Below are 25,845 nucleotides of genomic sequence, written 5' to 3'. Positions count from 1 at the left end.
TAAAACGGCTGACTCCTCTTTTTTTAGCCACCTTCAAGAAACCGGCGAGAACGGGCTGAACTGAGGCCAGACTTCTTTGACTCCGCAGCTATCATTGAGGATGATTCAGTAAGGCTTTACTAGTATTGTTTGCTCTTTGTCTGAGGTTCTTTCTGATTATCATTACACCTAATTAATTACTGTCTTCTAAATCATTCTTCTAGGGATTTGGAATGCCTATGTTCTGAAGTCTGGTGAAGACATTTTACAAATTTGGAACTCTATTGTTTAGAGCTAGAGGCCTATATACTGTGATAGCTTGTATGAAAACCACATTTTTGATGTGATATGGTTTGATTTTTAACCAAATGATTGAGGTCAATCCCTTTTTGTAGTGACAGAAAGAAGAGGAACTTCTTAATGACACAAAGGAATGTTGGCCAATCCAGTCACCTCAGAAGGGCTGACCTAAAAAATCATTTGTATCCCTGTTCTTGACTGTCCTAATACAGTTTTTTTTTTTCTGGATGAGGAGGAAGTTTTAAATTGTTAAGACAGCTGTCGAAATAAACACTGTTCTACATATGTTTTCTGAAAACAACATTGAGTGAAAACAGAACTTTTTAACTTTATTTTTCTGCTGTACAATTTAAAACAGTTTTAACATTTGCCTTTTTATGTTTTAAAAGCTAGCCATTTTTATTAAACCTATGCCTATCAGCCATTGACTAGCAATGATGCTATAAGCAGGTCATTCTGGCTACAGAAAAGTGTTTTTGAACACACTGGATTTGATTAACATTATGGTACGCTTATATCCTCTCATAGGCATTGAGAAGAACACTCTTATAGAAGAGGTTAGAATTCTAATGACGTGCATCTCTGCCAAAAAATTTCAGATTCTGATATGATAAACCCAGATTTTATACTCTTGAGAAGATTTATTTTTATTTATAATGGGACATAAAGTAAGAGATGTCCATGAAGCCACTTTTCCAACAGATGCTGTGTAACATTCATTTTATATAGCACATGGGGACACAAAAACAGTAAATTTTCTATTGGTACTTGCTCTGTGCATTTTTAGCAACTTATACCAGCAAATAAAGTATTCTCAGTAAAACACACAAATGGTTCTCAAGTAATCACTTTGCTGTTTTTACTACCTACTTCAAGCCCTGCCAACCCAAGGTACATAAACAGCAACTTTCCTATTAAAAAAAATAATTCAAGGGTGGGGGAAAGGAATCACTTTAGCATACTAAAAGCAATTTTAACTGTACCATAAAAAAAAAAAATCTACTTTCCATGCCGTAAATACCCTTTTGCGCTATTTTTGTAAATTAATTTTGCCAGTTAGAAGTACTGTATGTGCTGCATAGAAATTTGTGCTTAGATGGTGAAGTTCTTAAGCTTACAATGGAATACAGCTACATTTTCAGTGTTAACTGTGCATATTAAGAGTAATTCTTTGGAAAAAAAATACGATTTTTCAAAAAAGTTAAAAACATCAAAAAAAACCAAAAAACCCAAAACATTCTCAGCTAATTCATTGTAATAAGAGATTTTTCAATGTCTTCAATAATTTGGAATTTCATTATGCTTCGATTTTATGACTCTGCCTAGTAGCTGCTACTTAGTTAAAACTGGCCTGATACCAGAGGTGCTGGCCATCCACAACTTGCACTGACTCCAGTATCTCGACAAATCAGCCCCAAAATGTTAATCTTCCTTTCTGCATTCTAATATTAGCATTTGAGATACAAAGCAGATTGACCCACTTGGAGCACAGCAGTTTTAGAGGTGCTTTTTTTTAGCAACTGCAGAATAATCATGGAGCTTTTTTCTGTTACGAGCTTACTGAAAAACAAAACAACGTTAATGCCCAGTGCTTACTTGCTGGGAGGGAAAAGAATCTACTTTCAAAAACAAACCAGCATTTCACTCAGCTGAGGTTTGTTTCTTACAACACGTGCAGTTCTCAGACATGGTTGCCAAAAATGTTTGACTAGGTAATTCAGCCATTCCTCGGATGTCGGCTGGGTAATGTATAAAACCTGAGAAGTAGCTGGAACTTTATAAAATAACGTTACCTGCCCTCCTCTTCTGTCCACCCCAGAAGTTACAGGGGTGGGCAGGAATGGCTGCATTAAACTGTCATCACAGTAACTCTGTGAGCATAGTAGCATAACAAATGCTGCCTGGTTTGAGTCATAGTCTCAGACGAACCTTGTGCTTCACAGTCCTCTGTGTGGAAAACTGATTCCTAATTTAACATTGTAGAATACTGTATAACAAACATTTATTATCACGGTACCTGCAATGGGTTTCCAGTTCAGTTTGCAGTCAATAGGTTTTTGTATTATGAGTGTCTCCTTGATTGGTTTTGCTAGTAATTCTGTAAATTGTACATTTACAATATGAGGTTTTTTTTCCTTTTGTACAATTTAAAACTGATGCTTCACCTTTCATTTAATAAACTATTCAAAATCATGAGTATGGTGAGCACCCTCTTCACTATAACTTTCTTTTAAATGCTCGTTTGGACCATCACATCTTGTCATCCCATTTATTAGTAGCCAAAGGAAATACTGAAAGGTAGTTCTCATGTAGTCCAGGCTTCACAACCGGATTCCGTACAGCTGCCTTACCCAGTCAGCCTCAGAGCAAATGAAAACCCTGTCTGGTCTTTTCCCCCCCCCCCCTTCCCCCCCCCCCCCCCCCCCCCCTCCACTGTGGTGTTTTTCTGGTTGATCTGGGGGGTTTTATTGTGAGATTGCTGTAAACCTGGGAAGTAGTCACACAAATTGGGAGAGCTGCGTTGTTAAAACTTGTAATTGTGTGAACTGTCACAAATTTTGAGAAAAATGTCACGCTCCTGCCCTGTACGTCTGAAGTGAACTGGACTGTGTGGGAAGAAATGGAAGTGGTAAAGGCCTGGAAGGTCTAACAACCAGCTGGGCTAAATGAAGTTTTACGGATTCCTGAAATGAAATGTCCTCTTGTTATTCCCATGTCTCAGAGAGAAAGGTGCTGTTTTTGTCCAATCCATCAATGATTTCATCTCTGTAGCACTAAAGAAAAATGACTTATTTATCATCTGGCCTACTTCTAAAGAAAAGCCATCCGAGTCAGAAAAAGTAACAAGATGCAGCAGGTGAGGAACAGGGATAGGATTCAAGGTCTGAGCTGCACTCCAGGACTACTGAGACACAGCCCGAATGCTACATCTCCAGCTGCTTGTAAGTTACGCTCAACTCCTGATGCACTGTGGAACACAGTAAGTAACTCGTCATGCTTCTAAGTTCAAGGGCTGCTCTCCATTGAAAGGATTTTATTTTGTATCTATTGTTTCTGCAGGTGACTGGAATTCAAGAGAATCTTGAGTAGTGTGGCCAGAGCAGCTTTCCAGTGTGTTTCCAAAGTGTGGGTGCTGGTAGAGCAACTGACTGCTTGGAAATTGAGAGGATATAAAAGCAAAATTCTTGTGCTGGCAAGGGACAGAAGAGACAATGAAGTCTATAGAACTAATGAAGTTAGGAAACAATTAAGAAAGGTTGTACTTTTTTCTTTGTGACAATGGCGATGGGGTTTCTCATTTAGCATCTCCTCCTGACTCTGAGCAGGCTGAAGAAACTGTGCGTATTGCTTCGCTTAACACAGCTTTTGCCTCTAAACTTGGGACAGCCACCACCTTCTCAGCTACTAATTACCTTTGAAAAATCCTCTTGGTTCTTACATACTCTGACTACCCCTTTTCTTACAATTAACTAAGAACTCACCTCATGGCAACGACCCCCAACATAACATTTCGGTTTACCTTCCCTTGTTGTTGCAGCCGGCTCTGTTCCCTGGGGCCGCAGGTACAGGCACCTGCTCGGAGAGAGTGCTTCTGCTGAGATACAACTGGGTACATTCATGCAGCTAGCTTAAATGTGTTTGCAGGCAGGACAGACAGTATATCCGTAACCTGAATGCATTGCCTCTAGCTATTACAAAAACCTGTGGAGCTGGGACTCGAACACTCTTTCTGTGCTGTATTTTCATGAGATTTTTAGTTGTTGCCTTCCCCTCCCCCCCCCGCCCAGGTACAGGCTCCAAGCTCCATGGCTGTACTCGCTAGGGCACCGGTTGCACCTACCTGGGAAGAGATGCTACCTGGAAAGTCGCCATCTTATCTTTCTTCCACTTCAGGCACAGGCTTGGGGAGTGAACAGAAGCAGCTGCTGTGTGCAGGTATGTAGTTCTCTTGTCTTACAACATAGTGCCATTAACTACTGAGGTTACTTACAACAGACAGGTCATTACAGGACTTCACGTGCTTGGCAGCTGTTTGCAGCAGTGCTAAACATGACTGTAGCCGTTACTCACTACCTTCTGGGGCTGTAGTTAAAACGCACCTTCTAATGAGCAGAGTGAGCACAGGGCCCGGGGCCCATCAGTAGTAACATCTACTGCAGTGGTTCCTTGCAAGTCTGGCAAATAAAGAAAAAATTAGGCTGGAAGGGGCCTCTGGAGGTCTCTATTTCAACCCTCTGCTGAGGGAGAAAAGCCCCCCATGCTTGGGGAGAATTTTTATGACCCACCAGCATTGCCCTTTTCCCATGTGGGCGCATTGTCTCCTGTCCTTCAAGAGGAGGCTCACTCCATCTTCTCTATCCCACCTGTGCCCACAGCCTGGAGGTCGCTGATACCAACCCGAGACCCAGTGCTGCTGCAGCCAGCACCTAAAAGTTGCAACTTGGGACAGTCTAGCACAGGAACAGACCAGGTTAGTCTGAGATCGGCAAAGCCTGGATTTCCAGTGCACTGAAATCCAAGCCTCGGGATTTTTCTCTCTGGGAGTCTGTGGTACAGGAAGTGGAGTCAGACTCCAAAGGTGGACCCAGGGCTGGACTCGAGCTCCACAGGGGTCTGACAGTGAGAGGTCGCTGCAGCTCGGCCTGACTGAGCCACCTCCAGGGCCTATGGAAGGAAGGAGTCAAGGGAGCATTTGACCTTGAGCAACTAGTAACCGCTCGCCTGCAGCAGGCGTTGCAGGTTGTGTTGATTATTAACACACCAAAAAGGGTTCATAGAGATGAACTGGTAAGACCCCAAATTAAATGAGATATGTACTATGATTTATTGATGGTCAGTAGCAAAATCAAAATTAAAGGAAGTATTTGCATTGCAAAGTAGACCTCCACTTAAACAGAGAGTATTTGTGTTCAGAATACCGCCATGTCTTCCAGCATGGCCAAGCCCCTCCTCACACTCACAGTGGGATATTAGCATGTTTCTTCCAGGGATTGGACTGCGTTTTACTAGCCAGCACATCTAGGTCATGGCAGATGCGCATGCGGGTGGTCGAAGGTTGGATGATATCATCAACAAACCCTGTTAAACAAAACAAAACACAAAAAAGGCAAAAACCCCTGACCAACCGTGAAGTGTTTGCCTCAGCCTTCTGTATCTAGGTTGTAATGTAAATTAGCAAAATCAAAACAGTAGTTGGAATAAACAGTTCCTAAGTTACAAATTAACTTAAGAATTTAAAATAGCCTGAAAAGGAAATATTCCTGTGTCAATCATTTTTAAATAAGAAACATTTGCTTGTTTAATTTTGGCAAAAGTTAGCAAGCCCAAAAATGTTAAGGGGGGAGCTTTACTCACTGAGTACTGCAGCTGTTACTGCAAAGTTTTAGACATACCATCTCCTTCCATTTAGTACTATTAGTCTGATTTAAAAGTCCAGAAGTGTTGATTAGAAGAGACGTGCCTTGACTTTGCACGTGCAGGAGTCTGGTTTTTTTCTGGCTCAAACAGCAGCAATAGACAGTCTACTGCAAAACCGGAGGGAGCCATCCTGTGCATACTGGTTGTGGTGGAAAACAGCTTGGCTAAGTCTTCCCAGCCCTGTGGCACTAGTAGTGGGATTTAATTGAAGTACAAAACTAACCAACAGAGTAAGCCAGCATAACTGGAAACAGAGCGAGCTGACTCCAGAGTCTACAGAACTGCCTTCTAGAGCACAGTCAGTGCTTCAGAGCTAGAAGTAAAATTCAGAAGTAAAAACAGTGGAAAAATTTCCTCCCAAGAGTCCTGGGGAACATCACCGAACTGAACTAGACTCTGACCCTTTCTTAAGGCCACTGCTCTGCATCTAGGGCTGTCAAATAGATTGTCAAAGCACCTGTACTTTTAAGGAAAAGACTGCGTTTTGAGATGCTTTCTAGTGTCTACAAAATTGAAAATACCCTTTTCAGTGCAGTCCCCACATCTCACCAGTCTCTTCCCATCTGAAGATGTGTTTTGTGTCTAGATGTGTTTTGTGTCTAGATGTGTTTTGTGTCTAGATGTGTTTTGTGTCTAGATGTGTTTTGTGTCTAGATGTGTTTTGTGTCTAGATGTGTTTTGTGTCTAGATGTGTTTTGTGTCTAGATGTGTTTTGTGTCTAGATGTGTTTTGTGTCTAGATGTGTTTTGTGTCTAGATGTGTTTTGTGTCTAGATGTGTTTTGTGTCTAGATGTGTTTTGTGTCTAGATGTGTTTTGTGTCTAGATGTGTTTTGTGTCTAGATGTGTTTTGTGTCTAGATGTGTTTTGTGTCTAGATGTGTTTTGTGTCTAGATGTGTTTTGTGTCTAGATGTGTTTTGTGTCTAGATGTGTTTTTCCCTCACATGCACAAGCTATGGTTAAGCACAACCTTTCAGATTCAGATACAATGTCTTACCTAAATAACTTACTCATTAGCAAAAACTTTGCTTAATAGCTACAAATTTATCTACGTGCAATGGCAAACTCGAACAGGGGACGCAATCTGTGAGATAACCATACCTCTCATGGCAGCAGGAAAGGGGTTTGCAAACTTATCCACATATTCTGCCTCTGCATCTGCCTCTTTTCCTCTGAAAATGATCTGGACAGCACCCTAGAAAGACAAAGTCTGCAGGTCAGCGACAGTAATCCAGCCTGTACAGAGGAAAGCCGTCTGCTTTACCAGCCCCTTCCGCCCCCCGCGATATACAAATGTGCATTCAGGTGAGCTGCTTCAGAGAAAATACCAGTTGTCTCCTCTTGCTCGGCCGCCTCTGTGGCACTGCAGAGGCGCCGATGGTGGCTGCACACCAGCGTGAGAGTCAGCCTGGATTTACCTTTGCACCCATCACTGCCACCTCTGCGGTAGGCCAGGCATAGTTTGCATCTCCTCTTAAATGCTTCGAACTCATCACATCATAGGCACCCCCATAGGCCTGGAACAAAAACCAAGGGATTAATTAGTGTGACGTGACCTCGCAGCAGCAATAGCCTACATCCCTCGTGCAGCTTTTACTATTCCAAAGACAAGCAAGTGCGGCTACGTTTTACTGGAAACAGAGCATGAGCATCTCCATTTTGCTACAACAATCTCCTCAGACTAGATGTCTTTTCAGCTAGAGCCGCAAAAGAGCAAGGAAGGGGGCTGCTGGTAACTAAGACCATTCTTGATGGCAGGTAGAGAGGAATTGGCGTATATCTGGAACAGCAGGCCTCAACCTGCACCCTGCACACATGCAAACCAGTCGGCGTGCTTCTGGAATCTCCTGGCCAGGGAATGCAGCACTCGGATGCTGCAGTGCTCCACGCTGGTCCTGGAAGTGGTCCAGACAGCAGTGATGAACAGATACTGCAGAACCGCAGATCAAACTGCAGTACAGTCCATTTCAAGGTGTTACTGAAAACCACAGCAAGGCTGCAAGCTTGGGAAGTAAAGGATGGTCATATTTAGAAGAACCAGAGAAGGCAAAGGGACAGAAAGAGGGAAAGGTCTTTTTTCTTGTTTGCCATGATAAGTCAAAAACCTATCAGAAAAACAAGCAGGAGGGGCAGACCAGCAAGGAAAAAGCTAAGCCTTTTAGGACCCAGAAGGTCCCCGGAGCTTATGGCAGCATGGTGTCGGGTACCTTACAGAAAAAGAGAATGGAAGAAAATTAAGTAGGCTGTAGCGAAAGTATATGGAAGAGGAGAAACCACGCGAGCGTTAAATCTGCAGACACAGCAAAAGAAAGACACAATCAGGACTGGTTTTGGAAAAGGAGACTGAAGTGGCAAGAAGAGAGAAAGAAGATTGCGAGGATTTGCTGCATGCAGGCAGATGGCATATCCGCAGTGAGACAAGCTGGGTGACAGAGGACAAATACTTGACTGAAGGCATTCCAGGAAGAAAGCAAAGAGCAGAAACTTGCAATTTCAGAGGAGTGCAGAGACAAAAGGAATGAAGGCACTGAGGTAACAGTCTGAGAATAGAAGAAATGGCCTCTTGTAACCCAACACGAAGAGGTGTTACCAGATGGGACAAACGGAGATGTGACGACGATAGAAAGCAGAAGCGGGACAGATGGACGAGGCTTCGTGTAACTAAAATTGCTACTAGTGAAAACAGGAACTCCAAAAGAACACCATGGAATTGTGTCAACTTACCTTTCTGGTGATGATAGTAATTTTAGGCACAGTTGCTTCTGCAAAGGCAAACAGTAGTTTTGCACCGTGACGTATGATTCCACCATACTCCTGAGCTGTACCTGCAAATGACAAATAATTGTTTTCACTCCAGGGGAATTCACAAAAAACCCATATGCAGTTTGATAATTGTCATCATCCGTTACCGGCAGCGAACCTAACAAGCACCAGAGCCATGTTAATATCCAGGAGAAGGTAATACCAGGCAATGATGCTCTCCATAAGATGCTGAGCAACTCTACAAAAAATGTCTCACCAAAAGCAGCATGTATTTGTATATGAGATCACAGAACCATAACACTCGCCAGATGGTATCTTCCTAGGAACAAAATACAGTTACATCATTTTCAAGACTGCAACTGTGACTAGCAGCGAAAAAACACAACCTTGATTCACTTCCCCAGAAACCCACCCTTCCAAGCCCCCTTTTTTCTAGGCCACACTGAACAGCAGCTTGGCTACCATCCCAAAGACCTGTCCCAGTCTGCCTTCAAGCAAGCCCAAGGTGATGGACCTTAAAAGACAGAGCATAAATTCCTCTATAAGGATTCTCACAGCAGGTGCTTCTGGACAGTGGTCACATGCAGCAGATGATATGAATGCACACCATCCATTTTATAGCGTGTTCAACCCAGTTCTGTCCCAAAGACAAGCCTAGCTGACTTGCACTTGGAAACAGCAATCTCATGTACTTCTTATTTCTAGGATTTCTGAATTTCAGACCACTGGATATAACTCTACTTTCTAGCAGTTTATTCACCTACTGACTTTTGCTTTCAGCACCTGAGTTAACCTCTTAGAGTACTTTAGGATATTTTTTAAATTTTAAGTAAAAAATTCTTTTCTGAGTTTTTTTTTTTAATAACTTATTTGGTAGTCTGTTTGGTGGCTTGACTTTAATGCTTCCCCTCATTTGAGTGTCTAATAATTTATGCCTACACGTACAAATGTCTGTTCTCAACTGCAATTTCACTTTTGGTTCTTGTATTTCCCTCCAGCCAGCAGGACTCGGTCAAGCCTGCAGAACCTTCCCAGCAGCAGCAATCACAACAGCCACGTCTTCTTATCCCAAGCAGCAGTCTGAACACAGCTGGGGTGCTCAACCTAGACCCAGCGCTGGGGAGCACTCACAGACCCTGTAATCTAGTCACAGCCTTAGTTTGTAATTCCCACTTAGAACAGAGTAGCCAGTCACTTAAAATATTTCAAGTGTAAGCTCAATTCAACTGTTATTTGAACTATTTACACTGTCACCCATGGTCAATTAACGTAAACTCTTTTCTGGCCACAGATTCAGTCCCAAACTTGTTCTAAAGATGTGTTTTTATCCAGCTACAGGTTATGAATGCCTTAAATGTCATCTCTGTGCACACCTATTAAATTAGGGGCTATTAAAGTGTTTGCGTCACTAACACTGAGGTGTTCTGTACACCTCTGTGAGCCGGTGTGACAGATTCCTCCTCCTCCTGTACTGAACAGGGAAATGAGGTGACCACCACCCTCAGAATTTGTTACTTAATCCGAAATTTCTAATGCTAATGTACTAATCTTGCCATACTCCTTAAAACACAACAGTTAAGGATCACTATCCAGCCTCAAATCTCCTCTCTTCAGCTTTCTCTACTTTTATTTATCTTTCCACTTTCAAACCGACATTCTGTTATGCAATATTAAGTTACTACTTTTAGTTAGCTATATGGAAATAGCTTTGTTCTTGGACTCTGAGCAACTGTCCAAATCTAGATTCCTGTAATGGCCCCTGAAGTGAACCAAGCTGCGGCTTGGTCCATGTCAGCCAAGGAGGTGTGTCTACAGCAGGAGAGAAAGGAAAGAGGGAAGAGGAAGGTTCTGTTAAGGCCTTCTGTATTGCCTCATTGTTAAAACATGCCAAATAGCTGTAGAGGCCTTGAGGTAAACCTTGGTTTATGCAACAATTTTATATTCAATTGTACACAAGACTTAGCATGTTTATCAGTATAACATTTATATTCCTCTCACAACCTGTTTTCTCATAGGTCATTTTAACATTAACTGCTCATAAAGCCTATGCTGAAAGAAGTCTAATCTCAGACCTTTTCTTTCTGATTTACCTAAAGCTTCTAAATCATGGGCATTTTTAGCTGAACAAATGCCTTGGAGCATGAAAGAACCTAGGCTTTCAAAGATACAGGGAGGGGGGTTGCGTAGCACTGAATCAATGGCAACCAAGGCCATACTTTTTTCCCCTGTAGCTTCATCCTTTTACACATTCGGGCATTAAGTGCGGGTGATGAAGCTGGCAGATGAGGTAGTGTTTCTCTTGCTGCAGCAAAGCCTGGACAGCAACATGGGCCTGTATTAGTTCAGTAACTCCAGTGCTGAGCAGATTGGGTTGGAATGCATCTTCACGGTGCCCTCAACTGCCACTCCTAGTGCTGCTTTGCCCAGCGGCCTCCCTGCCCCCAGGAGAATCAGCAGTGCTGCGCTCTCGTGTAATCCTACCCAGAGGGCTCAGAAACAGTGTGTGGGGCTGCTTTCCACTGCCTCTCAGGAAGCCACAGTCTTTGCAAGGCCTTCTGGTACTACACTATCCAGCATATAGGCATCTAAATAAAACAGCTGAGCATTTAAAGGGACACAGAGTCTCATTATAATAAAGAAAACAGTGTAACTTCCATACCGTTTATGACAAGGGCAGCATGTCCAGGGAATGCAGGTTTTTTTTCCTGGACAGGCCACAATCACAGCCTTGCAATTTCACTGGGATTCCAGACAGTAGGACACAGCTTTCCAGGACGTGACATACCCATGCTCGGCCCTGGCAAACTGGTCATCCCAGCGTCTCTATCAGACTGCTAAACGTTTCAGCGTTAACTTACCGCATGAACTGGCCCTCTCCTCAGGGAAGTCCAGCAAAGCTCTGTGATCTCACAACACACCGATGGCAATATTAGTGGCATAGTTAGGCACTTACTTCATTTTCCTGCAATTGCTTGCATATTTCAGTATCCTTTTGTGATGACTACTGTACTTAGAATACAGAGTTTCTGTCCCAAAAAGTGGAATTTTAAAACCTGGCTTATTTAAGTCTACTGCAGTAAACAGTAAAAGTCTCACAGAGTTTTTAAAATTACTTTTTAACACCACCACCGTGCAAGGAGCTGAAATATAATGGCAAGGCATACCTGGCAGAAATCCAGGAACATCCACAAAAGTAATCAGTGGTATGTTGAAAGCATCACAGAAACGAACAAAGCGGGCTCCTTTCACAGACGAATTTATGTCTAAGCACCCTGAAGTTAAGAAAACAGAGTAAGGTGTTAACAATTCCAGTGATCTGCTAATGGCAGTAATTCAAGGCAGCATCAAAATCACACTCTCTTTTAGCTGTATTGTCATCTTAAAACAAAACCAAAGCTTATCTGTAGATAATGTGGAGATAATCTGCCATGAAGTTTTGCTGGTTTAGAACTAAGATCAGAGTACAAGCTACATTCAGCAGTCACTCATTTCATTTTTCCGACCGCTCTGCATAGAGACTTTCTATCCCAAAAAGTAGCAGTTTAAATTAATTACATTCTTGTAATTTAAAATATTTTCTTGGAATTTTCTCTTTATTGACATTTTTCAGATCAGTCATGTTGAAAGGCCACAGAGTTCTCCATTAAAAAAAACCAAAAAAACCCACCAACATTAAACGGTCCACTAATATTTTGAGAAAGATCAGCATTTTTGGTAAACATGCTGCAAAGTATTTCTGTTCTGTTTCAGTGCCATTTAGAATTCTATTATGTGCTGTTATATTAAACCGAAACACATTTTGTATAAAAGCATCTGTGTGAAACATTAAAAATCTTTGTTAAAATTGAGACTACCAAATGAAGACTAAAGTAATATTAAAACCTGCTGTCTAGTATCTTGATAGTCATATCTTGTAAAGATCACAAAAGAATAAAACATTGTACTGGGTCATCTGATCTTCCCAAACAAAAAGACACAAAAATTAAAACCAAGGAGCAACACAGAAAGTTCTGATTGGTGAAAGTCACTTCAGAAATTACCTAGTTAAGGAGAGAAAGCAAAATCCCTTGACATTTAAAAAGGGTGATCTTAGCTATAGCTACGTGTTGTACCTTCAGATCGAAATTATTTGAGGTCAGGAGCCCCACGCTTGTACGTCTGAAAGCTTTGCACTGTTCTCGCTATAGCAACTTGACCAAAAAAAAGTTACCTCACCCTACAGAAGAGTTTTAGGCATTTTAATGCTGGGGAGGTGAGTATGCAGTTTCCCTTTTGGGCTTAATGCAGTTAATTGCGGGCTGCTGCCACGTACATGGTGGTCTTCTACCCACCCTGTTCATGCGCTCCTACCGCTCCTCTTGTGCTGGATACAGCAGCCGTTTAATTACCTGTGAGCAAGATCACCTTGTTGACCCAGTAAAGAAATTAGCTGTTTTTCCGTTAGTTTTACAATGTCACAGCTGCATTACAATGAGATTCAAGACAAAGTGGTAGGAAAACATAGAATGAGCGGAGGACCATACAAAACATAAACAGTTCATCTCATGGCCAGCCTGCCTTACAAAGCATGCAAAAAAAAAAAAAAAGACAAAACCGAGAGGAGGCACAAACACGCTTGAAAAGTTTCACACTGGACTGGTAGGGCCAACTAACCTGATGCTACTTTGGGCTGGTTGCCCACTATCCCAACAGTTCGTCCACTCATCCTGGCAAATCCAACAACAATGTTTCTGGCATAGGCAGGCATGATCTCGAAGAATTCCCTTTCATCAGCAATCTGCAAGGGTGAGAGTTAGGCAGAGCCCTTCTGAGGACAGACACATGTATGTGTATTTATATACACAGGCAGACACAAAATCAGTTACATTAGCATCAGAACTAAAACATTTCAGAATTTGCAGAATTTAAAAAAAAAAAAGGGGGGGGGGGGGGGGGGGGGGGAGAAACCTTTCAGTCGTCTTTGTAGCCTTCATTCCAGGAAGTAACTAGTGCTGCACTTATCAAAACTGACACTTAAGCATTCCATCAGAGAACACCTTTATGACATTTCCTCTGTAGTGAGCCTTCTTTCCTAGCTTATAACAAATTAAAACTTCAAATCAGATGTTAAGAACTTCTTTCTCACAACTTAATTATTGGCAGACTACACTTTTAAAGAACAATTTCCAGTGATAAAGCAAATAGTACTTCACGGAGCTCAGAAAGCCTCCATGACACGTTTAATACATATGCTATTTCTTTGCAAGTTCAGAGCACTTTATTAACGGAGGCCAATACGGCATGCTCTGCTGCCCCAGCGTCACTGACGGTGCATACAGTCGAGAACGGAGAAACACTTCTGTCTGCAGTCGAGGAATACACACACTACATCAAACATCTATCTGGAACCACGAGTCCTTGGTAGCTGCACTTCTCACTGGGGTTGACATTCCAGTGTGTGCTCTGCAAAGTGACATCCACTGGTGTATAAAGCAGTATCAAAATTCATATGTTCAGAAGAGATCATAATTATACATGGAGCAGTAGCGACACCTATACATGGCTGCCTAGTGTTTTTACTAGAATTCCTGGTTTTCAACTGTTTATGACAACTTTGCCTATACAGACTGCAGTTTGCCAGTCATTTCTGAGACTGAGGCAAATGAAAAGTTGTGAAAAATCTAAGTACTATTAAAGTAGTTTCCTTAATACTTCTTAAAGTCTGTGGGAGGCTCTGGGGTTTTTTCCTAATTCACTTAAGAATTTTTTGTAAATGCCACCTTTTAACTTGGAACAGGTAGGACTGAAATTCAAAATGGAAGAATCCAGAGATGAAAAACATCCTCAGCTTGCTTTCGCCACTAAAATGAGTCTGAATGCAGGCAGCTGCAAACTGAAACGTGTTAGCTGAAGGAGCGTGTGGGGAGAGACAGTCAAATAAAATAGCAAAAGGGAGAAATTCGTAAAGGTCCTACAAACACAGCTGAACTCCCCCCCCCCCCCCCCCCCCCATTTGTATGTGCTGCCTGTGAAATGGAGTTATTCCTAGCTGCATCATCCAGCTCAGAACCCTGGGTCATCTCCCATTCAACATCTGAGCGGTAGAAGCAGCAGCTGGAAATTTTAATATTCAAAATCTGGACTCTCAGGGTGCTCTACAGGGGGCTGGAACAGTTCCATGTGATAAAACAACTTCTATAGCCATGTTCTCTGCCCAAGCATTTATAATTTGTTAAAACTGGAAAAGTGAAGTACTCAAAGTTAGGCAAGAGAATTAACCAGCATTGTCTATGCTACTTTAATAAAACCTCTACTATTTATACATTGCAATACTGGCTTTCAGGTTTTTTAAAAAACAGTAAGATGTTTCCTTCCCTGCCACCCTCCCTCACTTAATGAAACTTTAAACGTTGGAGTTTCCAAGCTTCTGAGTGCTTGACTTGTAATTTAAAAAAAAATTCTTGTACTGTCTGTGTAGATAACTGTCTCTCAGAATAAAGAGAGAAGGGTAAATCTTTGCATGCACTCAACGTAGTTTACTACCTTTTATAAAAAAGTGACAGAATTCAAGATGGTAACAACAAGGTGCAGGGAGGGGCAAGTGATAGAACTCCAGACAAGGGGGAGGGGATTTTGACCCCAGAGAGAAAGCTGAATTACAGCATCTTTCATCTGTACCGTTACGCATGCAGCATAAGAAGATGTATCCTGAAAACAAATCTTAGGATTCCTTTCATCAGCTAAAATCTTTTGTTCTGCAGGTTTTTTTGTCCCTTCATTCATGGCTACTACACAGGTAAAAATAGTAACTTGTGAAGACAAAAAAAAAAAAAAAAAGAAAAAATCTATATATCTCTCCAGTGCCATTCTCTTGGTTTCTTTCAATTATGTACAGACAGAATATAATATATCCATATTGATCTCAACAATGCTCACACTAGCAGACTTACGGAGTGTATGATATCCAGCATATCGTAGGCTTTAGTAGATTCAATTGGGACAACTGTGTCCAGCTCAGGAGCCAAACGGTCACTGGAGAAAATAAGTAAGTGTGAGCAACAATATTTACATATCAGATGAACACCAAGACCAAAATCTCAGGTAAGCAATTCCACCTCTCTGAGACTGCATGGAAACTGCTTCTCAAGTATGGGGAAAAGAAACGGGGGAAAAGAAACAGGCCTCGTTGTCTCAGCCGGTTGTGCCTCAGGCCACTGAGCCCTCACGCACCAGGAGAACAAAAGCCTGGCCGGTCTCTTCCTTGAGGAGACCTCTCTTCCACAGGCACCTCTGCTTATGAAACCATCTCCTGGAAATACTGTTTCTCCTCTTTGACTAGAAGAGCCTAGCACGACACCTGCGGAGTATCGGCAGGCAAACGCTACAAATGGCAGTCTGCAGGGGGCACAGGAGGCATGTGGGACACGGTGCTGGGGCACAATTCAGCGATAGGGAAAAGGATTTGGCACAAGTGTGAAGCCCAGCGGCAGAAGAGCCTGCTTAGCCAGCAGCTCCAGCCCTTACAGCTGGATGGGCAAAACGGTTCCTCCCAATGGCAGAGCAAGGCTTCCTGTCACATACCTGGATCTTCCGCACATTTACAGCTCTGATCCTTTCCCTGCCCATGTTGTGCACCTGTGATTTGGAAAACACGTAACCGCAGGAAACCTTTCCATACTTATTTCCCCTGCCACCAAACAAGCAGAGATTCATGCCCAGGGCGGGGAAAACACATCTGCACTCAGCTTCTTCAGCTTAATGGCTGTGTTTAAAGAATCTTTACTGTTACTCTGCTTAATTCAACAGTGATGCACTTCATGTGGAGCTTTACATTTAGCAAAAACGCTGCCTCCCTGTTAGCTGACACTACCAGTTACCTCCATTTTTGATCACAGTAGCTTCGTTACGGACCTGCAAGCGTTAGCATTCACTGCGTCTTTGGATTCATTCCCAGCCCCAATGAGGGGTGTCAATTTTTATGAGTTACCACTGAGAAGGCTTCAGGTAGTATTATGTTTGTGCTATTCCATAAAAATACCAATCTATATTTGTTAGAAATGGTGTTTCTGTGGAGTTCTTACTGAATTACTATTTTAACAGTGCCGTGATTTAGTGCATTTAAAACAAGACAACACAAGGCTCTAGACACCCAATTTAAGACTGAAGGAAGTGATCTCCAGTTTGTCAAAACCAGGCAAAAACTAATAATGCAAGCCCCAGGGCTGTCTCTGTGCTCCCTCACATACACAGGACTAGAGAGGCACGTCTCCTTGCCGAGAGAGTAAGAGATACATCTATTAATAGAATAAAACTGACAGCAACACTTTAACTATTTTTTCCACATGATTAAGAGTATTGCATGCAAATATTTCCATAAAATGATATAATGAAACTTTAACCTGATGAAAGCAACAGATTTTAAAGCACTAAACCCCAAGCTACAGAAGATCGTAAAACTTTTTCTTGTCCATAGAGTAGATATTAATGTGCTCTAAGTTCTGTCCATTACCTGTGGTATCCCAAAGGATAAGGAAAGTGGAAAAATGAAATTATTGCTCCCATAAATTCACAGTGCTGTAGAGTACTGAGGGAAATTATAATGGCATTAAAATGAATAACCACCATCAAAATGAAGACATTACCCAGGATATGAAAAGTTTCAAAATCTCCTTCAAATCATCACAGATAACGGACATCTGGAGCTTGCTAGCAGAGTCACTGGACATAAGAGGTTGAGAACTGTCTTTCTTACAGAGTCCACTTATCAGGAAGGAACTGCTGCTCATCATCAAAGCAGCCATCTGAAGCCCGCGACAGCTTGAGACACTGTCACCCAGATCAATAGTGGTTTTCATTCAATACAAAAGGGAAGCTGCACTCGGTTACCAAGAATTGATAATCACCTCCTCCAGAAATCTGTATGCATACTTCAGGCTTTAGAGGAAACGAAATTTGTTTATAGTCAAAGACACACAAAGACACAAATCACACCATACAATATACCAAGTGCAATGAACTAGACACCCTTCAAAGGCAGAGGACGTATTCACCATTAGTCAGCTTGGTACTATAAGGAACCTTCTAACTCTTTAGAACCCAGGCCACTGACGTCAAAAACTCCAACCGAAAGAAGTTTCAGCAACCAAGACTGACATTTTTAACACCACCAAGAACCTACCTACCTAGAGAAAAAACAACAACAAACAAAACAAACCAAACCCACCAGCTTCTGGACTTAACGATGAAGACAAAAGTATGTTACATTTAATTTGCATTATTTGTGGCAATTTTCTGTGGTGTGAAAATGATGCAATAAGAAGGAAATTACTCTAGAGGAATGGGCTTTGACTGGAGCAGTGGTAAGGATCAAACACATCAATTCAAAGCAAAAAGAGTCTATTAAGATGTCAGTATGTCCAGATGAAATATTACCAATGTAAGCAATAAGACCACAAATGGGAGAAATATTGGACATGCTGTTATAAAAACAGGCAAATTTAAAAAATAGATCTGTCTTCACCATGTATAAAGAGTACTAAATTGAAGTTCTCAGTACAAATTATTGAGCATTTATTATACTGTGATCCTCTAACAGAATATCTGGTGCCACATAAAAGATTGTCTCCCTTAAGAAAATAAAGACCTAATCTCTTATACATTAGTAGCTACAACATAACTGACAGCTGCTCACAAGAAAATAAACTGCCTATTATAAGATACATTGAATAAAAAAAATGGGCTGTTGTTTCTATAATGAAATTAAGATCTCACATTCAAGTCTATAGAGGGTAAATATCCTAGTACAACTTGTTGAATGCTTAGAAAGAACATGATAACCTCAGAGATAATCCCCCAAATTTACCAAATAATAGAAGAGATTTGCTTTGGTTTGTCACTATCAAACCAGAACAGCCTTCCACTTTAACAAACTCCTAAAAATCATCATCTTAGAAAACATCAGGATCAGTAACTAATTGACCTGTCTGACCATTCTCTAAAAGCAACTGGCAAATTTATTTCTCTAATAGTGAACAATGTATTTCAGGTACCAGAGCAGTGATTTGTAAAAATCGATCCAAAAAAACCTCCCCAAACAAATTGTTTCAAAGACATTACAAAGAACAGTGACGCATGAAGAGAAGATAACCTTCCCAACTCTCACGTTAAAATCTTCATGCGTGTAAGAACCACAAGACATACATCACACACATCTGTGGAACTGGAAGGAACAAATTCAGGAGCAGCTCCCATACAGGAGAGGGCGACAACCTCTTACAGGTTCCCTACAGAAAGGGCTGAACTGGGGGTGCAACTGGATCTCGGGTCAAAACGCTTTTACTCCATTGACATTCTCTGTCTTTAACACCACTAGCAAGGCTGTCTACTCCAACAGTCCCGTGCGGGCTCTCTGGCTGTCCCTCTATCTCTTGGAAAAATTCTCTGATAAAAGTCCAGACGGTCGCTGCTTTTTCCCCTCTTGAAAGGACTCAAGTCCTCCCTTTGTTATGTTGCCAACTACACGATGAGCCTGACAGGCAAGTACCCAATACATAAAACTTTCTGCCTCCTTTGCCTCCTTGTTGCTCTCCTCACTTTTGTTCACTGTGCTATCTTCTGCCTCGCTTGCTTCTTTCAGGGGACTGTGACAGCCCATCTGCACACAGACTACTTTTCCCCATATTCTGTACACAGCCTGCATAACATTGCTTTCAAAAAATAAAAAAATTAAATCTATCGGTGAGCACATATGTATGTACACATGCATGTTGAAACACTTCCCATATTGACACACCACAATGCAGAATTATCAGCCAAGATCCCAGGCACAAAACACTCATTTCTTTACACTCCTCGAGCCAGAGAAGCCATGAAATTTGGTGGACAGAGACCACAGGTCTCAGCCAGTCTCCTCTTACCTGGGATCATGGCATTCACAGACTGGAGCTGGATCACGGTTGCTAAGAGGTAAATAATTAAAGAACTCTCGGAGATTAAGTAAAGCATCTATATCGTTCTCAAAGGCTCTGTGCGCAACTCCTGGAAAGAAACAGTTAAGCAGTTATTGAAATTATTTTGCAAAGTTTCATTTTCAAGTATGTAACAGTAAAGATACAAAGAAGTAACAGCAAGAATTTTTAAACCCGAGCTATTAACAATCAGGAGTTTTAAGCCACCAAATTTGACCAGCTAAAAACATCCTGAAAACGTGTGGCTGTATCAGACTTCCTCCTTAACGGGTCTGGATTGTTGATCTCATATTTAAAATAACGTAAATTGGTTTATCAGCTGTCACAGACCTAGCTGGATCCCAGCCTTCTGGAATTCAATCCCAGTTACTGTGCTGCACTCAAGCTTTGGACTGCAAGTTCTTTTATAAATGCTGGATCTGAGCAGTGTCTATGTGTGTGGTATTGGTTCATCACCAGTTCAGTTCAGATAGAATTTGAGATCCCACAGTCATTTTGAGCCTCAAGAAGATTCATGAGTCACCAAGTTTTCCCAGAGGGGAAAAGAAAAAAGCACTTCATCTCACATTGCCACTCAGTTTATAGTTAAGAAGTTCAATCAATCATGTTAGTAAGCAAACAAGGGATTGTTAAGAATCTTTCAACCCATGCAAATTTCGGGACAACAAACAGACAAACCCACACCACCCCAAGCCTGCTTTGGTGAGCCCTGCCCTCCGACAACTTTCCCACTTCTAGAATCTTTTGTGGATTTGCCACTTTCTCTTCCAAATCCCAGAACTCTCCCACACTCCCACTGTTCCTATTTTGTTTTCCATTACTAAAAAGGACCAACAAGAGAGCCCTATACAGAGTAAGATCCTGTGCTTAAGTAGAGTTTTATCACTTAGACTCAAGTGACACCCACAAGTACAAAAATCTGCATTAGACAATCAGCTGTTTAGCTAGAACAACTATGTCATTTACTTTGAAGAATGATTAGTATGTTAAGTAAACTACCCAGCTCTCACCGGATACAGCAGTGTGCGTCTTCGCACCCCCAAGCTGCTCTTGGGTGACATCTTCATTGGTAACAGACTTAACTACATCCGGGCCAGTGATGAATAGATAGGATGTATCCTGGGGGGAGGGAAAAAAGCAAAAAACACACAGTAAATGCTAGACCCAAGCTGCAAAAGCACCTAAGGAAAAGCCAGAGTCTCTAGAAACTTTCCCCAAAATAAGAACACAGGGACAAATTTATTAAAAATCCTTAAAAATCCTGCATTATATTAAAAATCCACCAAAAATGCAATTATCCACAAGTTATTTGGGAAAGTTTTTCTTGACTTTTCATGAAAAATAAGCTTAATCCAAAGCAGGAGACCATCTCAAAAAACCCCCTTCATGTGGGGTCAGTTTGTGTCTGAGCGATGTTACCAGCAGAAAGTCAGGACATACTCCACCCTTACCTTCACCATGAATGTGAAATCAGTTAAAGCAGGCGAATACACAGCTCCACCAGCACAAGGACCCATAATGAGGGAGATCTGTGGAACCACTCCAGAACACAGAACATTTCTCTGCAATACAACAGACAGACATCTAGTTTTACCAAAAAAGTGCATCTTTAAGTCTATGCACAGATTCTGCAAGAATGCACAATCATGAATAGGAGAGGACAGCTTGCTTTATTTACCGGGAGACAAATATCTGGACAGAATGTCTTGATGCAAATAGAACCAAAATAATTTTGTTGCTACTGTTTTGCTTCTGCTCCCATACGTTTGATTTCATATACCATGCAATGACTGCAAAGGACGATGGGATGTGCCACCTCAACAGATCCTGCAGGGGCAAAAACGTCACTGAGCCTGGAGTGGTGAGAAGTGTACATACCTGAAATTTGAACATATAGGTACGCTATCGCTCAGAGGCAGAAGTAAGCTTTACTAACCAGCTGTGGCAGAGATTCTTTTAAAATCAGATTCCTGCACTGGTTTGACTTTTACACAATGGTGAATTACTGCTGTTCACCAATATGGATGGCATGTTGTCCAAAAAAAATGTTTACATTGCTCATTGCTCAACTGGATTACACTTGACTTCTGTAACTGTTCAACTGCATCATCCCAGATCACACTAATCCAAAAGACTGTTAGCATCTAACTTGTCATCCCACCTGCTCGCATTCCTACTCAAAGCACAATCATGTGCACTTACTTTAAAACTGTGTGTTTTGGCAGGCATATAAAAGAATGTCATTTCAGTGGGGGGGGGGGTGGAGATCAGTAGTGTGTCTAGAGGAAAAATTCTTGCATTAGCCACAAAAATATTGTAGAAATACAAAACTTTCACCAGTCCAATCTCTACTGGATATCCCCAGAAGGTAAGGGTAACAGGCTGCACTGTACTGCATACTGTTCTTTGAACAGAAACCTCCGATTTGCATAATCTTTTTTTTTTTTTCTCCTCAAACTTTCCCCCCCCCTACTGACCTACCATCTTGACAGAACAGGCACTTGGTGATTCTGATCCAAGTTTCTCAAGTCTTCTTCAAGTGCATAGTATTTGATTTACTTTAAGTCCCTCTTTCTGCAGTGGAAATCTTTCACCTTTTATCAGCCCTATTGCAAACAAATCTGCTGTGTGAAATTCTTAACATGTCTGTATTTCAGAGACACGGGGACAGCTGGTGGTAGATCACAACCATCAGTCACCTAACAAAACACCCTCTGAACTACAGCATACCCACCTGTCTCAGACAAATGGATAAACACTTGAGAGAAATTACATCCCAACACAGGCAATCTATACATTAGTGTGAATCAGAAAGTTAATTGAAAGAAAACCCTAAAACAACTGTTTAAGTAAATTGCCTATTCTTTCATTCTTATGACAAAGCTCACTATATAGAGCAACTCCTACAGAGCTTTTCATTGGATCACAGTGTTTTACAAGGCTCAGCCTTACCCTTGTTTAACAGATGGGCAAAGGGAACTAAGAGGTACAGTAATTTGCCCAAAGCCAAGAAGGGAACCAAGAGGACAGCCCAGGTCTCACAAGCCCTCATATATGCTGCTTTATCCACCAGGTAACACTGGCTGAAAGAGGATGATGATAACCTTAAAGTTTACTTACAAACACTGACTTAAGTAAAGAAAGACTTTGTCCATCTTTGTGGATGGCAAGCTTCCTGGTCATCCAGCAGCCTACTTACCAAAAATATATCTGCATAGCCAGCCAAAGACTCCACTCCCTCCTGGATACGGGCTCCTCCAGAGTCATTCAGCCCAATCACGGGTGCTCCAACCATGGCAGCTTGATCCATGACCTGGTGATGAATACAAACTCCTTATTATTGACCTAGCTAAGCTAAAATCCCAAAGCAACCAACCCCCACAATGTACATCCCCTAGAAAAAAATCTGTACATGCTAGAATTTGAACTGCCTACATAGTGCTCAGCTTCTCCTTTATTTGTATTAACTACCACAGTCACTAGCTGCTTACTGGGGTATCACGTTTTGACTCATTCAGACTGAAGGCTAACAGATACACATTTAATCCCTCTCATGACCTTTAATATTTATCTGCCTTACTAGCCGTGCATCTCCATACTCACACTGCGTTATCCAAACCCTGGGCTGACACAATCACAGGAGTTCGGACCAGAGAGTTCCAATCTCTCTCTGTTCATAAGAGGTCTCAACTGCACCTTAAACATTCCCTCATGTGTCTAATCTGATTTTAAAAGTTTATTGCAGTGGTGATTGTGTAATCTCCCTAAGCAGTATATTCTAATGCTTGATTATCCTTCTTAGAAGTTCTTTGAGAAGACTAAACTAAATCTCTCCTCTGGAAATTCAGAAACATTACTTCTTTCTTGATATATAGTAGACAGGGAGAGCAATTAACTACTACTTTGCCTCTGCCTTCATAAACATTCAAGTAGCTCTAATCTCCCTTCAGTCTTCATATTTCCCTTCATGTTTCTAGACCAAGCACCATCAACTCAGTCACACTGTTCTTTCTACATCCTATTTTCTAGTCCTCTCATCATTTTGGTTACTTGCCTCAAGATCATACGCAATACTCCAGCAGAGGCTTAAGTGGGAGGACTGAATTCCTTACATTCCTTACATAAAATATTCCTGCTTATTAGATCCCAGTAAAATATCTGCCATTTTTGTAACACTACAGCACTGGCATATTACGTTAAGATCTGCTTTAATATTAAGATCGGCTTTAGCTCCTAAATAATTTTCTGTGAAACTACACACTGTCGGTCAATCCCCATTTTGAATTTCAAAGTTACTTTTCCCTGCCTGGTATTAGCCCTTTCAATCATTGTTACAGAATTATATCTTATTTCAGACAATCTCTAATTTATTAAGATTTTTAAAACTTCAGTCCTGTCTTTCAGAGTGCTTGCAGCATCAACCTTTAATTTTATATTGCCTAGAAACACAGTAAGCATACTCAGTCCCACTCAAATCAACAGTATCCCAGCAGTACCAAAATTCCAGCCTGAACATGAATTGGTGATAACTCTCTGTAGAGTTCTAAAGTGGCTTTGTTCCTACTTGCAGTCATTCAATGTAAAACAGGGGTTCTCCATGCTTTGTGCCTGGACGTCCATTTAAAAGATGAAATATCACTCTGGCAGACACACAGAATGTCTTTATCATTTAAATACAATCCCACATTTAAAAAGCATCTGTGTGGATTGCAAACAGAGGCTCTGCGAGCCACGAGTGGTCACTCTCATTTGCTTATGTGAATGCTACACAAGGCATTATCAAATGCCTTATTAAAAATGAGTTGAGTTGACATTTATTGCTTCTTCCTAGAAGGCCTGTCATCCTATCGGGACAGGTTAGTGAAACAATTTCACTGACAGATTTTGCTATTTTCCAGGGCCTTATATATGGAATAATTCTTTATTTCAAGGCTTTTCCAGACACTGAAGATCTTCCTAAAACGCACATCAATATGCACATTCAGACTACTGAAAATGTGTTCATGTATTTGAGACCAGACTTTTTTTGCCATACCAGTATTTGTAGGGAACATTTCAGGATTCATTCTCAAAAGCACTTTTCTTCATCTCATGGACTCAACAATTGTCTTGAAACATGACATCATAGATGCACACATAGGCTTTAAAGTGTTCCCCATGACAAACGGGCACATATTACTCTCAAAAGAGCCACACTGAATCTCTACTGCTTCAGGGAAACCATTACAGGCATTTAATGTGGTCTGAAAGACCACCAGGCTCTTCTGCAAAAGTAACAGGCAATCCGTAGCCCAGACCCGTCTAGCCTGGAGCTTTGCTGCAAGATGGCAAATGTTGCTACCTCTCTGCAACTCCAGGGAAAGAATCCCAAATGGGAAACGATTACCACCAAAGGGGCAAATCTCCAGGCAAGTCCAGCTAAGGGAGAGCAACTTCACTTCCATATTTCATGACATTTTACATCCCTTAAGCCACTGATAAGGTTTGCAGGAGCCAAGACTGTCTCTCTTCGAACAGATTTCTGCTTCCCAGAATTCAGCCCAATCAGAACTAAGAGAAGCGAGACAGATACCACACTACCCAGCCAGTCTTTCTTGAGCTCTCCACTGCCCAGGCTGCAGCTTCAAAGACTCTGAGCCCCAAAGCAACTGATGCCTCCAGAGCCTGCAAACTTTGGAGCCTACCACTGACATTGACGCCAACCAAGAACAGTACTAACTAGGAAGGACTCACATTTTTTTCTAGTTCTGCTACCAGCACTCTTCCTGCTTCTTTAGAAATAAGAGATCAAAAAAACAGTAGAAAGCATCCCAATATACCAGTACCATCCCTCCCCAACACAAAGAGACACTGCAAAGCTCCAATGTGAAAAAGTAGTATCAAGTCTTTCCCAATATCAAGACTTGGTAAAGCCAAGTAGTTATTACCCAGCCCAAAGTCTTCGTGTTTTCTAGTTTTATACCTCCTCACTGCTGAGGAGCCTATGCCAAAAAGTAATTATTTCCATAAGGAGAAAAGGCCTTGCGCACCAAAAACCTTGTTTCTGATTCCATAGCAAGAAAATTCAGGAAGTTTTCATCAGCACACACCACTGAACACTCATGCATGAGAAGTTCTTGTCCTCCCCGCCCCTGGGATTCAAACACCAGCTTTTCCAGTGAGACAAGCAGACAAATAAGCATAAATAGCCACAAGTGCCTGATAACAGAAGCTCTGAGTACCAAGGTGACCTCCAAGTTGTAAAACTGCTTATCTTCAGATTGTTTACTTGTTACATTTGCTTTTTATAAATATTACACACTTTCACATAGCACTGTTTATAGGAAAAAGTTTCTCCTGAGTCATTTCACATTTCTCCAGTAGACAATGGCTAGTTATTTTATATTCGTACTTTGCAAGTCTCTCATCTTTTGTAGCACAGTAGAAAAGGCAACTTAATT

The 25,845-nt window shown here is 41.5% G+C and overlaps 2 protein-coding genes across 5 annotated transcripts in view; one reads left to right on the top strand and one right to left on the bottom strand.

Annotated features, from left to right (window-relative positions):
- Positions 1-2,475, top strand: part of STAG1 (stromal antigen 1) — a 200,526-nt gene extending 198,051 nt beyond the window's left edge. The window contains exons 33-34 of the mRNA XM_050902898.1: positions 28-108; positions 204-2,475. Of these exons, the coding sequence (XP_050758855.1) occupies positions 28-108; positions 204-227 (105 nt within the window). The 3' untranslated portion in view covers positions 228-2,475. The remainder of the gene's footprint in view (positions 1-27; positions 109-203) is intronic.
- A 2,605-nt stretch (positions 2,476-5,080) lies between these two features.
- Positions 5,081-25,845, bottom strand: part of PCCB (propionyl-CoA carboxylase subunit beta) — a 39,258-nt gene continuing 18,493 nt past the window's right edge. For all 4 annotated transcript variants that reach the window (XM_050902416.1, XM_050902417.1, XM_050902415.1 and 1 more), the window contains 11 exons: positions 22,605-22,718; positions 20,857-20,967; positions 20,416-20,524; positions 19,355-19,475; positions 15,389-15,470; positions 13,113-13,236; positions 11,624-11,731; positions 8,421-8,521; positions 7,115-7,213; positions 6,798-6,891; positions 5,081-5,358 (listed from right to left, as the gene is read on the bottom strand). In XM_050902416.1, the coding sequence (XP_050758373.1) occupies positions 5,237-5,358; positions 6,798-6,891; positions 7,115-7,213; positions 8,421-8,521; positions 11,624-11,731; positions 13,113-13,236; positions 15,389-15,470; positions 19,355-19,475; positions 20,416-20,524; positions 20,857-20,967; positions 22,605-22,718 (1,185 nt within the window). In that variant the 3' untranslated portion in view covers positions 5,081-5,236. The remainder of the gene's footprint in view (positions 5,359-6,797; positions 6,892-7,114; positions 7,214-8,420; positions 8,522-11,623; positions 11,732-13,112; positions 13,237-15,388; positions 15,471-19,354; positions 19,476-20,415; positions 20,525-20,856; positions 20,968-22,604; positions 22,719-25,845) is intronic.

This window comes from Gymnogyps californianus, chromosome 10 (genome assembly GCF_018139145.2).
Source record: "Gymnogyps californianus isolate 813 chromosome 10, ASM1813914v2, whole genome shotgun sequence".
Classification (NCBI taxonomy): domain Eukaryota; kingdom Metazoa; phylum Chordata; class Aves; order Accipitriformes; family Cathartidae; genus Gymnogyps; species Gymnogyps californianus.
Note: the sequence above shows the minus strand (reverse complement) of the source record. Positions and strands in the feature narration are given on the sequence as shown.